This window comes from Trichomycterus rosablanca, chromosome 6 (assembly GCF_030014385.1).
Source record: "Trichomycterus rosablanca isolate fTriRos1 chromosome 6, fTriRos1.hap1, whole genome shotgun sequence".
Classification (NCBI taxonomy): domain Eukaryota; kingdom Metazoa; phylum Chordata; class Actinopteri; order Siluriformes; family Trichomycteridae; genus Trichomycterus; species Trichomycterus rosablanca.
Window position 1 is genome coordinate 35422871 of NC_085993.1, and position 13874 is coordinate 35436744.

General features: G+C 37.4%; 1 protein-coding gene across 1 annotated transcript; it reads left to right on the top strand.

The window, feature by feature from the left end:
• The first annotated feature begins 1453 nt into the window (after window positions 1–1453).
• Window positions 1454–13725, top strand: septin10 (septin 10). Its single transcript, XM_062997775.1, has 10 exons — window positions 1454–1545; window positions 3937–4051; window positions 4638–4833; window positions 5637–5823; window positions 8518–8679; window positions 9439–9535; window positions 9631–9799; window positions 11120–11252; window positions 12215–12399; window positions 12979–13725. Exons 1-10 carry the CDS (start codon window positions 1516–1518, stop codon window positions 12992–12994), a joined length of 1290 nt encoding a protein of 429 aa, XP_062853845.1. The 5' UTR covers window positions 1454–1515; the 3' UTR covers window positions 12995–13725.
• The last annotated feature ends 149 nt before the right edge of the window (window positions 13726–13874 follow it).

Sequence of the window (13874 nt, forward strand, 5' to 3'; positions counted from 1 at the left end):
ACTGTTATTTATATTTGTCTATATATTAAAATGTTATGTAAAATGTATTCCACTGAAGAGAGCTGAGACCCATTGGTTTTCCTCTGGATGTATCCCACCCCAGCAAATATATTCTAACTGGCCCAACATGGACTACGTATGGATAGTGCGGGCTTAAAAATTATATTAAATAAAACCCACATGGGTGGGTTATCCACACTGGTCCACACAAACATTAACGATTGGGCTCATTGTGGCTTAGCATATGAGCAGTGCAGGTATAGGAAAAACCCTTGTAAAACACAAAAGGGTTCAGTAATGGAATATTGCATGTGTGGACATCTTGTGGGTCATCACCAGGCAGCTCAGTAACGGCTACGTCCATACTTTTCAAGAGAGGTCTTCACTGGGGATCCAACCACTTGCCATGTCCCATGGGCCATACTGGGTCTGTACAAGTCCAATGTAAACTTGTTTTATGGGAAAATAATACTATACAGTAATATTGTAAGGTACATAATGTTCTTCCTATTGCAAAAAAGGTGTAAATGTCTGAAGAAAATTTATCAAAAAACAATAAAAAGATTAAGGGGTTCAATATATCTAAGAAAACAACAATAATAAAAAAAAAACTTAGGTCCAAGCTGGACTTTTTTGCCGTGTTGATATTCCTTTAGTTGGACACATAACAGGCAGGGCATTTATAACTAAATGTAACATTATATATAGTTAAAATAAAAGGTAAATAATTTAGTGTTGACTACCAGGATGTAGTATTTGGAGGATAAGTCAAATAACACAGTGACTCTAATAGGAAATGAGGTCTTAAACGTGTAAAGATACATTGTCAATTATACTAATAATCATACTAGTGTATTATGTCAAATTAGTAACATTTATTTACAACAGTTTATCTCTTGTATAAGTTTTCGTTTAAGGGAAACGTTACTGTTTAGAATCGACATCAATTTCCAACACATGGAATCAGAGTTGGAGTCGACTCCAAAATGTCATGAATCAAACACGTATTCATTCATAAAGTAACCACGTATTCGTTTAAAACTCAAAGCTTTTTTCCTGCAACTGTTGTCGTTTGTACGCCATTTTGGATCTGAATGGCTTCATACTGTATGAAATAGGCGGCTCCAATAGAGCCAACATGAACACCAGTTTCTCGTTCCCAATATTCCTGCTTTTATCGGGTTCGGACATACCAATTTATATTTGGGGGGGTTTATACTAACCAACTTATGATAAAACACGATTTGTCAAACATGTTCAAGCACAATTATTGTTATACACAATAAAAATTTATTAATTTTGATGTACATGTGTGTTTTAACACATTATTTAACATTTTTAGTGGGCGGAAGTAATTTTACACAAGGGCAATTTCCCCCTCTAGAATGGGGTGGTACAGTCCTTTGCATTCCAATCGTTTCTCATCCAAACTTTTTTGTCGCTTTCACCCGCCTCTTCCATGTTGGTACTTTTTTAAAAACAATTTGTAGAAATTAGACTTGTTTGGTATACACCATGGCTTCGTCTGATGTTGCTCGGCAGGGGGTAAGCATCTTTAGATTTCGTTTATCTCGCTAATTGTAATGACGGTGCTTTATCTTGCTGAATTATTTGGATAACTAATCTACCGCTGTACCAGGACTTGTTTACGGTTTGATCCATATGGTTAATATCTACATAATTTCAGCACTTTAAAATAGTTTTACATCTTATGTAGTGAACTATATGTAGCTGTTTAAATACATTTCAGATCAGCTTGCTAGTTTTGTATGAAGGCTTATGGCATGTTGGGATGGGCGATGCCACTGATCATTTCCATCTGAAAAGTGACTGAAAACCAGAAAGAATACCACTTAAATAATGCCTTTTTTATTTAATACATTGTATTCTAGTTTTATACCAGCGGTGCTGGTATCTATCCTATGTTGGTTTAATTTTAAATATTTGTTGGTCCAGTTTCAAAATAAAAGGTTAGTATTAATGCAGATCTTTGCATATCAATGTTCAAAGTACAGTACTAGCAATACACATTACAGACTTACATTATAAATCACGTTATTGGTGATATATCTTGATATCGCCCTACAGATGTTGTCTATTAATAGCAGAAGTATAAACATAGTAAAGGGAAAATTGACTGTGCTATCCATGTAACAATAACCAGCTCTGGTTGACTGTCATTTTGCCATCAAAGTACTGTAGAGTTTGCTTTAAATCAAACATACTGACACATTGGTTTATCTATAAATGAAGTCATAACCTTTTGGTGTTTGGACAGATCAAACTAAAACTAGTGTCCGTAAAGATACTAAAGTTTTCTGGTGTTGTAGGTCTGTACCAATTGTAGGTAATTAATAGAAACTAAGAAGTTTGTTTAAACTCCCTGCACATTCCCTGTTAACACTTGCTTCTAACCCATGCTGGCCAAGTGGGGCCCACAGGCAAGCATATATGAAGGTCCATGATTCCCTTTCTCTCCTTGTAGCCAACCACAAATACAAACATGTATATAAACATTATAATTTTAAGTTAATAAATGTCAATATGAATTATAAAGCAACATAACCAGAACATTTTAAACCAATAGACGATGATAACTAGGTTATTTCATATCTCTTGATCTCTAGGTAATGTTGATCTTTTGCAAACAGAATAATAGAATAACGCACCTGCCGTATGATGCACATCCTGTAATTTTATGATTGTCATGACGTTAGGATGTTAGTGTTACAGTCCTGATACAGATCAGTTTTTTATTCTTTTATTATTGTTACATCCACCTGTGGCGGCACGGTGGCTAAGTGGGTAGCACTGTCGCCTCACAGCAAGAAGGTCCTGGGTTTGATCTCCGGGTGGGGCGGTCCGGGTCCTTTCTGTGTGGAGTTTGCATGTTCTCCCCGTGTCCGCGTGGGTTTTCTCCGGGTGCTCCGGTTTCCTCCCACAGTCCAAAGACATGCAAGTGAGGTGAATTGGAGATACAAAATTGTCCATGACTGTGTTTGATGTAACCTTGTGAACTGATGAATCTTGTGTAATGAGTAACTGTCATGAATGTAACCAAAGTGTAAAACATGACGTTAAAATCCCAATAAACAAACAAACAAACAACATCCATCCACCTATAATTGAAAGTACTTACAATGTACTGTACATCGACAAGCATATATTCATATAAATTATAACAATATAGCTATCATTTTTCTGGCTTGTATCATCTCACACAAATCGGCCCTCATTGCTGGAATGCAGGGATAAATGTTATTTGGTCCCCCAGTCCTTCTGGCCATGACCCACATTGTAAGAAACAGGGCTATGGATATACATAAGTGCCTCTGGAATGCTTGTGTAAGCACAACATGATTGTAATGATTTCTCAACCAGTCTAAGGTTTTTACTTTTTCACATTTTACTTAATTTCAGCAGGGGCATGCATTTAAGTAGTTTAAAATCTGATGTCAATAGATTTTCCTTATCTTGTTTCAAAGCTATGTGGTTAGATGTGCTCTTTCAAGAGTGTTGTCTTGATGGAATTTTCTCAATCTGAGTTTTGCAGAGCATTTTATATTTATATTGTGGCTGGTTAGTGGTTTCATGTGTATTATAATGCATTCTGTACAGGTGTCTAAATCCACAACAGCATATATGTATATGCGGCACAAATGTTGTAATGAAAGGAATCAGTTTTATGCTGCAAAAGTGTGATGTTGACATAAGAATAGTTTAAACACTCTTAACACTCTGTAACTTGCCTGCAGATTTGCAGTTTTTTTGGTTACTGAAGGAATGTCAGTACTGGTGTGAGCTGATATTAAGATTCGATATGCAAAAATTGTAAAAAATAGAATTGCTTCAGTTATTTTATTACATAATCCTATATACCTTAAACACTAAAGCTCTTTCTTTGTTGCTCAATTTAATTACCTTAATTTTTAACAGGAAGGAAATGCCCATCCGTTATCCCTGTCTGGTCATGTAGGCTTTGACAGCTTACCAGACCAGCTGGTAAATAAATCCACCAGTCAAGGCTTCTGCTTCAACATCCTGTGCATAGGTAAGTTTTACACTTTAAATGTACTGTGTTGTTATTTTACATTTAATTCGATTTAATGAGCATGTTGCCTCACAGCAAGAGGCCCTGTGTTCAATCCCCAGGTGGGGCGGTCAGGGTCCTTTCTGTGTGGAGTTTGCATGTGCTCCCCGTGTCTGCGTGTGTTTCCTCCGGGAGCTCCGGTTTCCTCCCACAGTCCAAAAACATGCAAGTGAGGTGAATTGGAGATACAAAATTGCAAGAAAACTGTGCCACTGTGCCATCAAATCAGATGAATGGTTTAGCATGTCACATAGTTTAAGTATAAAATGCCTAATAATTTTTCTTTATATAATTATATTAAAGCAGTTGCAACCTAGCGGTTAAGGTACTGGAGTAGTAATCAGAAGGTTGCTGGTTCAAGCCCCACCACTGCCAGGTTGCCACTCTTGGGCCCTTGAGCAAAGGCCCTTAACCCTCAATTGCTTAGACTGTGTAATGTAAGTCACTTTGGATAAAAGCATCTGCTAAATGCCGAAAATGTTCATGTAAAATGTAAATATGAAGAAATAATAGCAAGTTAACACACTAACACATTCTTTATCTGTAGGTGAAACGGGTATTGGTAAGTCCACTTTAATGGACACACTGTTCAACACCAACTTCGAGAACTTTGAGTCGTCACACTTCGAGCCACGTGTAAAACTCCGTGCCCAGACGTACGACCTACAGGAGAGCAATGTGCGCCTCAAACTCACCATAGTCAACACTGTGGGCTTTGGAGACCAGATGAACAAACAAGATAGGTAAGGACAGACAAGTGGGGGAAGGTGGAGACAGACAGATGGTCTGACTCAGTTATACAGCCTCAAATTGTTTTAAAGTGAAATTCCAGATCTAGACAGGTGCAGACCACAAGTTTTATGGTGGTGTACTGTGATAAGATAGTTGTTGTGCTGTGATTGTGGGTGACCAGTACAAGTGAGTCTTGTAGCTTATAGCTTGATAGCTTGCCGACTGTGTTAAGTGCTTAGGTAAAATTGCAATTATTTCTAGTTCTAGGCTGTTGTGTCTATCCTATCTTTAAAATAGTTCTTAGAAATCAGAAATGTAAAGAAACATATCAAAATTATTTTTAGTCTAATGATGAACTTTTTAAGTGGTTTATTTACCTTTCTTCTAAAATTCATGTTACAGACATGCATATGTACACACACACACACACACACAGAGCACAGCTGAGATTTAAACACAACTCAGTGGAAGGGTGGTAGCATATTTTACTGCTGTGCCACCTGACATCTACACATGAAACCATATTGCTGCTTACATGAGTTGTTATCCATCTGTCCTTTCCTCAAACATGGCCAGTTGCTTCTGTCGGTGGGGCACTGCCAAGACTTGAGACTCTTGGTGGTGATGGGCTAACATATGGGATGTTTTAACTTGTATAATCATGTATAGAGCTAGATCGTGTTATATGTGGGTAAGGATATAGAGATGCTTTACTGTACTTTTATTATAATATTGTTTAGTTGGTAAGACATTTTTAAAGTGCTACCATAGTCTTTTTAAAGTGCTTTAACTAATGATACAATCTGTTTTCTAGCTACCAACATGTGGTGGATTACATTGACACCCAGTTTGAGTCCTACCTGCAGGAAGAGCTGAAGATCAAGCGCTCTCTGCATAACTACCACGACTCACGCATTCACGCCTGCCTGTATTTCATTGCTCCCTCTGGTCACTCGCTGAAATCCCTAGACCTCGTCACCATGAAGAAACTAGACAGCAAGGTTTGACTATTTTACACATTAAATTAAAATAAATAATGGAGTTTTAACAATATACACTGATGAGCCTTAGCATTAATGTGCATGACTACATATTTTAACAGTTGTGAATGTTACAGGGATATATTAAATGTTGGGTGATAAAATAATATGAAATGAAAGCTACAATACACAGCATAGCTGTGTTGACTGTAAATCCAGTGACAGTATCAAAAAAGAAAATACTCGTCCGTGTTTTGACACCCAACCATCCCCCCCCACAGAACTGGTTGGGAGTTTTTCAAACTTAGTTACCCGAGTCGTGTTTTTAGCATCTTTACGCGTCAACATCTCGACCTCATATTGCTAAACACGAACCTTAAATTTTGAATTTCACAGCAGATTGCATATTACACAGGAAACGGCTCATTTTCTGGTCTGTGACGCGATTATTCATAGCCCTGAATTAGGTAGGGCCTTAGCTATAAGATGACCAACTTTGCAATGTAAACTGTTTTATGCACCTGCTTATAGTGTCCTTGTACCAGATACCATAAAACTCCATCAGATGTCTTGTGGAGTCCATGTCTTGTTTGGTCAGAGTTGTTTTAACAGCATGTTAGGCAAGTGGTCTTAATATGACTCATATATAGACAGAGAACAGCATATGTGCTAATGTAATCTGACTATAGGAAACATTTTGTCTGATTTAGTTAGTAATTTGATTTTTCACCATGGGCTTGGGCAACAAAATAGCCAAATTTTTAGACTCCAAAAATTAATGAATTATTCCCAAGGAGTTAGCAGCTTCAGAAGTGTTTTATTTATCTAAATGTTTGTCAAGAAGTTTTAGACACTTTTATGCTTCGGTCACAAGAAAGTTTTGCATAGGTTAAAGAAACTACAATCATTCTGGTGCACTTCTTGGCTTATTGCTCTGTGTCAGACTTTTGCTCCTGCTGATAAGTTGTCTTGCAATAGTTTTCGAATGACTTCAGGCTTTTCTCTTACCTACCTTATGGCTGGTCTGAGAGCATGTTGTGAAATCTTGTGTGGGGATTGTTTGTGAGAAAGCACCTTTAACTTAAGTATAAATGGAAGAACATAAAAAAAAAACTATGAAGTTTCTGTGCATCTTTCTGCTCACAAGCCTCTTCTGTATACCTTTAATGCGTTCTATGATGAAGCCTACATCAGTGTTGATTTGAACAGTGTCTTGCCTAAAGCCCAGCAGGTAATGTTGTCTGTTGGTTAGAATGAACAACTTTTAGCATAATAGAAGCTGCTTAGCATTTTTCTCCAAGCGTCTACAGAATGTTGCCTGACCTGAAAAAAGCTACGTCTGCCTTTGTATGTGTTGAAAAAATTCACATAAAGACATGATTTCAGTGGACCTAAAATGTAAGCTTGACAGATGTTTTGGAACAGAAATGCTGCTGTGGGAAGTGACTGTGGCTACTGTGAGGTAGAGAAAGGAAGGGCTTTGCATTTTTTACAGTTTTTTTTTATTTGTAGCCTTTACTCTTTGGGTGCCCAATATTCACTGCTGAATAGTGGGGTTTATTTATTTATTTCTACACATTAAGACTTTAATTTTAGTGATAATTTATTCTGGGTGTGGGTGCGGTGTGTGCTTGGTTTTATGGTTGATACTCAGTAGGACTTTTCTTCACAGAACGACTGGCAGCAAGATAAAACAGGCCTGAGTCTGACGTTTGCTTCAACAGTGATTTTGCAATAAGCCAGGCTAAAGTTAATATAGTGGCTCACAAATTTCTGAGACAGACAGGAAAGCTATGGATGGGGTAAAGAACTTAAATACTGTCATAGTTCTACAAACCCTAGTTCTGGAAAAGATGGGATATTTTGTAAAGTGCAATAAAAACAAGAATTTGTGTTAATTCTAATACTATTGAACCTGACAAAAGTTAAAGGAAAATATTTCTAATGTTTTCCCTGATCAACTTAATTGTATTTTGTAAATATTAAGAATTTTAGAATGTCTGCAACTCACTCAAAGTTGGGACCAAGGCATTGCATTTAATTTTCATTAGCTGATTTATCCTGATTAGAGTAGCGATGGGCTCGGTTCCACACTGAGCGGATGGCAGGAAAACCCTGAACCCGGATGACCAATCCATTCCAGGGCTTTGAGACCATTCCTCTCTCCAGATCATCCTGGGTCCTCATTCTTATCTTGTGCACTTTCCTCTTTAGCTCACCCTACAGGTATTCTATCGGGTTTAGATCAGGGGACTGAGATACCATGGTAGAAGCCTGATCTGGTGTTCAGTAAACCATTTTTTATTGTTTGTGTTTAAAGATCCAGTCCAAAGACCCTATGTTGAGAATTTGACCTCTGTGTCACCTCATATACTGTATATATATACCCCACTAAAACAAGAGGCCATGAATTACTGCTTGAATTAGATTAGCCTAAATAAAATGCTCAAGTTACATTTTGTTTCTTAGAATTTTTGAGGCTGCTCATAATTGTGGCTTATGTGGTTAGTTAAAATTAATTATTTCTTGATAATGGATTTTTTTCTTTAAAGAAATGTGTTTCGAATATAGGTTGGATTTTTCAATGTATTTGTTGTGAGATTAAGCTTATTATAACCCTTTTACTCAAACTTTACAGTGAGTGGCAATTTTGCCGCAAAACATGTCTTATTTACTACTTGATGCTGATGTTTTTCTGTGTGTTATTTGTTAAAGGTAAATATAATTCCGGTCATCGCCAAAGCGGACACCATCTCTAAAAGTGAGCTGCACAAGTTTAAGATTAAAATCATGAGTGAGCTTGTCAGTAATGGGGTGCAGATCTATCAGTTCCCCACCGATGATGAGACTGTCTCCAAGATTAACAGCGCCATGAATGTGAGTATGCACAACTGGTCCCTGTGCACCTTGGGTTGTATGTGTTTCTTTTTTCAACCTGTAATTGTGTCTGCAGTGTCATTGGAATGTGTCCTTTGTCCAAGAGTTAATCTTAACAGACAAAAGTTTGTTGGTTTTGGTTATTTGCGTTTATTAAATTTGCTAGAAGATGTATTAATAGCTGTAGTTACTATGACTTTTTCAATTAGGTATTATTAGGGACTGTAAAGGTGGTTGTGTTTGTCACAAACTATTAGAAATAAGGGTGGAATAAAGTTAAAACAAAGACCAAGTCTTAAAGAGACTTAAAATCATTATATGACATGAGTGTCCTCCGTGTCATTTGCCTCCTCTACAGACAGTGTTTTCATGACAGTGCTTTTTTTGGAAAAAAGAAGTGTGTTCCAATAATTAAGTCACTAAACTAAAATAAAAGTTTTTTATATTCTTTAAATTGCTGAAACGTGTATGTCCCTTATTTATAATAAAAAAATGGTTGGTTATGCATTTAAACAAAACAAACTTGAAATTACAAGTAGAACTCACCAGTTACTAGGTTATCATTTCTTACTGCTAGTTAAGCCCACTAGACATATTGGCTTGTATAGCATGGGCAACATGTAGATTTGAGATGATGTGTTTTACATTTACAACATGTAGCAGACGCTTTTATCCAAAACTACCTACAATTTTGTACAAAGTAATTAAGCAATTGAGTTCTTTGCACCTGCTTTATATTTGTATGGTTGGTGTTTCCAGGGTCATCTCCCATTTGCAGTGGTGGGGAGCACAGAGGAGGTGAAGATTGGAAATAAGATGGTAAAAGCACGCCAGTACCCCTGGGGTGTGGTACAAGGTATGCTATCTTGTTGTGACTCATTTCTGTGAAAAAAGCCTGTGGACATGTTCCAGATAGAATTGCTAAATCCAAGTTCTCTGTATGTGCTTCAGTGGAAAACGAAAACCACTGTGACTTTGTGAAGCTGCGCGAGATGCTGATTTGTGTGAACATGGAAGATCTAAGAGAGCAGACACACACTCGCCATTATGAGCTCTACAGACGCTGTAAACTGGAGGAGATGGGCTTTAAGGACACAGATGCTGATAGCAAGCCTGTCAGGTAGTGAGAAGCATTGTACATACATGTAAACTGTGATATGCGATACAAGATTCTGTTTTCATCAAGTGTTAGTATTGTAAAGTAAGAGACCATACTTCTGATAGTAAACAGTCAGTAGTACTGTTAGTCATTCAGAAGAAGACAATCACTCACCTGTATCTGATCTATAAGGTTTTTTATTCTTGCAATAAGAACAAATATGTTAACTAGTCATAGTTAACTAGCAGTGCATCCTGGTGGCTCAGCAACATGGGTATAATCCATCAGATATTAAATATTATTTAAATATTAAATATTTTTCATGCAGCTCTAACAACTGCAAACTATACAATATTGTATAGTTTGCAGTTGTTAGAGCTGCATGAAAAATATTTTGCTAGCACACCCCAGTTCAAATCTTGGCTCTGCTACTGGTAGGCTGGGCACCATTTAGTGGGCACAGTTGGTAGTGCCTGCAGCAGACAAAATTGGCCACCATATCTGCTGGGTGGGAAAATAAACAGACGTGGGGAAGTGGGTGGGGTCTTCAAACACTGTGCGAGGGCGAGGCACCTGTGCAGAAAGTGGATGAGCCTCATGTGCGAATATAAGGACTGCGCATGTGTCGGAGGGACAGGAGCAGCAATGTACGCTCTTCGAACGCAATTGGGATCCCCAGCAGCGGAAGACTATGCTAAAATCGGCAGAAAATGGGAAGAAAATTAATTAATAAATAAATAAATAAGAAGAAATAAAGTCTGTGGTCTCAGTTGTCCTGTATGGTGCTTTATAACATGCTATACATTTTAAAACAATTACAATTGTTTGCTGAAACAGGGGCAATCCTAAAAAGATGTCGTCTAGATGGCAGCATATGTTCCAAAATGTGTTTGTTACTCTCAGAATGGTGCCTTCTGAGATGTGCAAGTTATTAATGTTGCTGGCAACAACACACCCTCATACCATAACAGACACTGGCTTTTAAACTTTGCTCTGACACCAGGATGGCCTTTTTGTTCTTTGGACCAGACAGTATTTATTATTTCTAAAATACAATTTAAAAGGTGGAGTAATCAGACCACAGTGCATGTTCTTGCTTTTTATCAGTCTATCTCAGAAGAACTTGAGCCCAGAGATGTCTGAATGTCGTTGATATATGGCTTTGCATAGTCAAAGTTGAACTAGCCACCCACCCCTGTGTGAAATGCAGCTAATGCAGCATCTTTAGGAGTTAGGCTTTTGAAGAAGATCTGTGAGGCCACAAATGACCAATACTGCCTGGTGTCATTCTTGTAGTGATTGTGAAAGGTGCTGTTTGTAAAAGTGTGTACTTGTCCACAGCCTGCAGGAGACGTACGAGGCGAAGCGTCAGGAGTTTTTGCTGGAGTTGCAGAGGAGAGAGGAAGAGATGAGGCAAATGTTTGTGCAGCGTGTCAAAGAGAAAGAGACAGAACTAAAGGAGGCTGAGAGAGAGGTATTCATCCTAACTTTTATTTATAACTGTTGAAGTGTGTTTAAGGAACTTTGTGCAGGAATAAATGAATGTCTGTTCTTGGTTAATATTTAAAATTTAATGGCATAATAAATAAAACAGCTTTTTATTAAAAATAAGACATTTCACTGATGAAATGCGTGAATCTCAGTTATTTTGTCTAGAAAATGTAAAAGAAAAAAAAAGAAAGGCAGGAGTTACTACTAAGGGACTGACAAAACAGCATGGATTAGCAAAATATTTACAAATACACTAAATGATGATTATTGCGGACTTCGACAAGCTTATTGCATAGTTTCATATTAACTAACGGAGTAGGGGAATAAATGCGGCATTTTAACTGTTCAGATTGGAGCGGCAGTGCTGTCTTACTGAACGAGTATGTAAACAGTGACCTGGCGCATACGCAGCGAGAGCTGTTGCTTCTCAGATCAGCAGTCTAACCTCCACCACTAGTGTGAGAGAGAGATCTGTTTCTCTGCTCCCAGTTCAATCTAGCATGAGCTGATGTAAATAAATTTTTGGTTAATTAAAGACATTATTAACCAACAGCATTAATCAAACAATGATTTTCCTGAAGCAATAGGACTTAAAAACACCATATACGAAATAAAAAATAATTAAACTCTACATCCAAGCTATGAGAAAGCAAAATAACAAAATCTCCTAGCAATTGTGCATGGTTTAAGCAAGACGATGCCCTCTGAAATGTCCATCTATAGGAAAGAAGTCCTGGCAAAGAAAATTGGCTTCACTGTGCATTGTGGTGTTGGACATCTTAGCTTCATATGCTATTTTCAGTGCTTTAACTCCTAATTAAACTAATTTCATTTGGCTTCATTACCTTTTAACATTTTGTAACACTTAAAAACTGTTTTTATATCAACCACAACAGAACAAATTATATAAATTATTATTTATTTTGTGTGTGTGTGCGTGCGCAGCTGCAGGGCAAGTTTGAGCAGCTGAAACGTTTGCATGCAGAGGAGAAGAGCAAGTTAGATGATAAGAGGAAGACTCTGGAGGATGAGATGAATTCTTTCGGTAAGAAGAAGGCAGCGGCTGAGCTCCTGCAGGGCCAGTCGTTCACCTCCAACTCAAACATCAAGAAGGACAAGGACCGTAAGAAGTAAGTAACTTTTAACTGAACCTGTTTAAAAATGTGCTTGGTGCACTCCATGCTATGTGTGCTCCAAATTATGTCCAAAAATAGAAATGACTATTAATTACAGTCTAAATATATATTTAACACCAAGCACTCAGGCGACACAGTGGCCTATTACGCTAGACGACTACCACTGGCTGGCCGAGTGTCTACACAGGCATTATTGGCTATGTCTAATGAATTGGCGCCCTGTCCAGGGTATTTCTGCTTTGCCCCTAGGGGTTCCCGGTGGACCCAGACCTGCTACATCCCTGACCTGGATAAAGCTGTTGATAAAAATGAAATGCATAAATATTTAATACCAGCTGTCTGCTAATCTAAAGTGGATAAACAGATTCCAAAATGCTTGTTATCTAACCAAGCATTTACAGCCAGCTACATAATACATGCATTACATAATACACAGACAGTCACTAAGCTCCAGTTTTAGGATGTAGTTTTTTCCCCCCCACATAAAAAAAAAAAAGAATTGCTAGGCTTGGTTACAGACATGTATTTGTTAAACAGTTACTTGTGCTGATGTGTTGTTGCTTCTCTCTTCAGCTCTGGGTTCATGTAGGACGATGGAGACTAGATCCATTGCAGCTGCAATGGCCAATAAACTGAAACTGACCAGATGTTTTCACCATCCTGCAAAGAACTATTATGCAGCTTTTGTATCACTTTTTTTCTATTGTTTTTATTATTTGATTAAATCAGCAGGACTGCTGTGTTGTATCAGTTGTATAACAGTATATATTTTATATTTCCTTCACTAAATGTTTTACCTGTGTTTGAGTTGCCACAAGGGGGGTTAAACATGTTTAGGTTGTAATACATATTTGTATTTTGGATCTAAGTGCCTTAGGAATGAATTATTAGTGCCTTATTAGTGTTCCTACATTACGTAAACTGGTTCTGTAAGACTCAAGTGGATTCCTTGGACACCACATTGCTGTTGTTGTGATGGAGTATTCTCTGAATATTATTAGCTGGGGATTTAAGACACAGACCTGCAGAATTTAGATTTTTTGCCATCAAATGTAATGCTGACAAAGCTGTTCATGCTAATGTTGAGGAGCTGACTTTCTGTACATCGTCGGGTACATCAGTGTGTTTTTACGGAGGAGCACAATTACTATGCAATAGACTCTTGGTTCCAATAAATTTGGAATGTTTTTTACCATTACAAGCCAAGCTTTTTTTCCTTCACTAAAATTTTTCAAAAATGTAATTTGTATTTGAAGTGTATTTATCTACGTCGTGTATGGGGAAAAGTACAATAAAGCATGAATAAAGTTTGAATAGAAAGACTCAAGGTCTTATCAGTTAAACAGAATCAGTTAGTGTCCTGTAAGGGGATTTGATGGCTGAAGCCTGAAGAATAATAAATAAGTAATAATACATGTAATATTCATATAATTTATAATTAATATAAACAAATACAGTATATTGTCAAA

Excerpts from the sequence above, each read along its gene's own strand:
- septin10 (XM_062997775.1), top strand. The coding sequence starts at position 1,516 with ATGGCTTCGTCTGATGTTGCTCGGCAGGGG. Across the intron at positions 5,824-8,517 it reads TGAAGAAACTAGACAGCAAG|GTAAATATAATTCCGGTCAT; the intron begins GTTTGACTATTT and ends TATTTGTTAAAG. Across the intron at positions 11,253-12,214 it reads TAAAGGAGGCTGAGAGAGAG|CTGCAGGGCAAGTTTGAGCA; the intron begins GTATTCATCCTA and ends GTGCGTGCGCAG.